This window comes from Crocuta crocuta, unplaced genomic scaffold (assembly GCF_008692635.1).
Source record: "Crocuta crocuta isolate KB4526 unplaced genomic scaffold, BGI_CrCroc_1.0 scaffold110, whole genome shotgun sequence".
In the NCBI taxonomy this organism is placed as follows: domain Eukaryota; kingdom Metazoa; phylum Chordata; class Mammalia; order Carnivora; family Hyaenidae; genus Crocuta; species Crocuta crocuta.
Window position 1 is genome coordinate 1,013,859 of NW_027527386.1, and position 1,302 is coordinate 1,015,160.

At 64.7% G+C, this 1,302-nt stretch overlaps 1 protein-coding gene across 1 annotated transcript in view; it reads right to left on the reverse strand.

Moving 5' to 3' along the window:
- NRTN (neurturin) overlaps positions 1-364 on the reverse strand; it is a 10,451-nt gene extending 10,087 nt beyond the window's left edge. The window contains exon 1 of the mRNA XM_077751996.1: positions 192-364. Coding sequence (XP_077608122.1) covers positions 192-360 — 169 coding nt within the window. The 5' untranslated portion in view covers positions 361-364. The remainder of the gene's footprint in view (positions 1-191) is intronic.
- Between the last annotated feature and the right edge of the window lie 938 nt (positions 365-1,302).

Below are 1,302 nucleotides of genomic sequence, written 5' to 3' on the forward strand. Positions count from 1 at the left end.
GAGAGACACCCCCACCCACACACAGTTCTCAGCAACCACCCCCGCCCCCACACCACCGCTGCCAGGCCTTTGGGAAGATTGGCACCGCCCCCCACACCGCATTAAATAAGCGTCTGTGGCCCCTGCCTGAATTCCACAGTTATGGCCGCCCCTGTACCGCGCGTTCTGACCCACGATGGGGAAGGGCTTACACTGGGCCAGGCGGGCGATCCTGGCGTCCAAGGTGCGAGGCGGCCGGCGCAGTGGGGCCAGCGCAGGTCCCAGGTGGTGGCTGAGGAGCAGACCGTCGCGACACATCCAGATGGAGAGCACGGAGCTGCAGAGCACGGAGGCCAAGGCTGCCGCCTTCCAGCGCTGCATCCTCGGCCTGTGGGCACGGGGTGGTCAGCCACACGGCCTCCGTCCGTCTGTCAGGTGACAAACGGGCACGGGGCACTGGGCCAGACACCAGCGACACGGTGGGGCCCGTCATTTCAAACCACTTCTGCTTAATGATCACATATAACCCAGAAATGATTCACCTAGGAGCCACTGGACAAGGTTGTGAAAAATGCTGCCAAGGAAAGGAGTGGGCGGGGTGCCAGGGGCCACAGGGGAACCGCCCCCCTCCGGGGTCCCCCAGCGCTTCCCTGAGGACTGAGGAAAGCAGAGACGTGAACACTAGTAGGCACTGGCCAGGCAGAAGAGAATGGCATCGCAGGCAGGGAAACAGCCTGTGCAAAAGTCCTGAGGCTGGACCCAGGTTGGCCAATGCATCCGGGAGGCTGGGGTGGGTGGAGCCCAGGGAGCTTGGGGGAAGACTTGACGAGGTGAGGCCACGCCCAGCAGGGGGCACTGTGGGACTAGGCCGTGGAGGAGACCTGGTGATTTACAGCGCCGTCTGGGACACAGGATCCCTGGGGTTGAGACTGTCCCTCACGTAGTGGGTCCTTGGGAGTTACTTCCTGCCCTTCTCTGAGCCTGGATTTCCCCTCCACGCAGATAACCTGGTGCCCAGAGGCGGCATCGATGGAGCAAAGCTGCACTCGACCCGCCCCCAGGCTTTGCACAGCTGGTCGTTCCTCCCAGAACGTTCTCTTCCCCTCCTCCTCCAGGGTTTCCATTCCCCAGTCTCCGCCGGGAGGGCGCCTCCCCTCGGAAGCCTTCTCCGGCTGCTCCTCCTCTCCAGCCTCGGGCCGGCGCACGGGTGCACCCTCCGGGTCACCACAACACCGGCGACTCGGTGCTGAGACCGCCTGGGCGCGTCGCGCCGAGGGCACACAGTAGGTGTCTCACGACGCATGCGCGCCCCAGCCTCCCCGG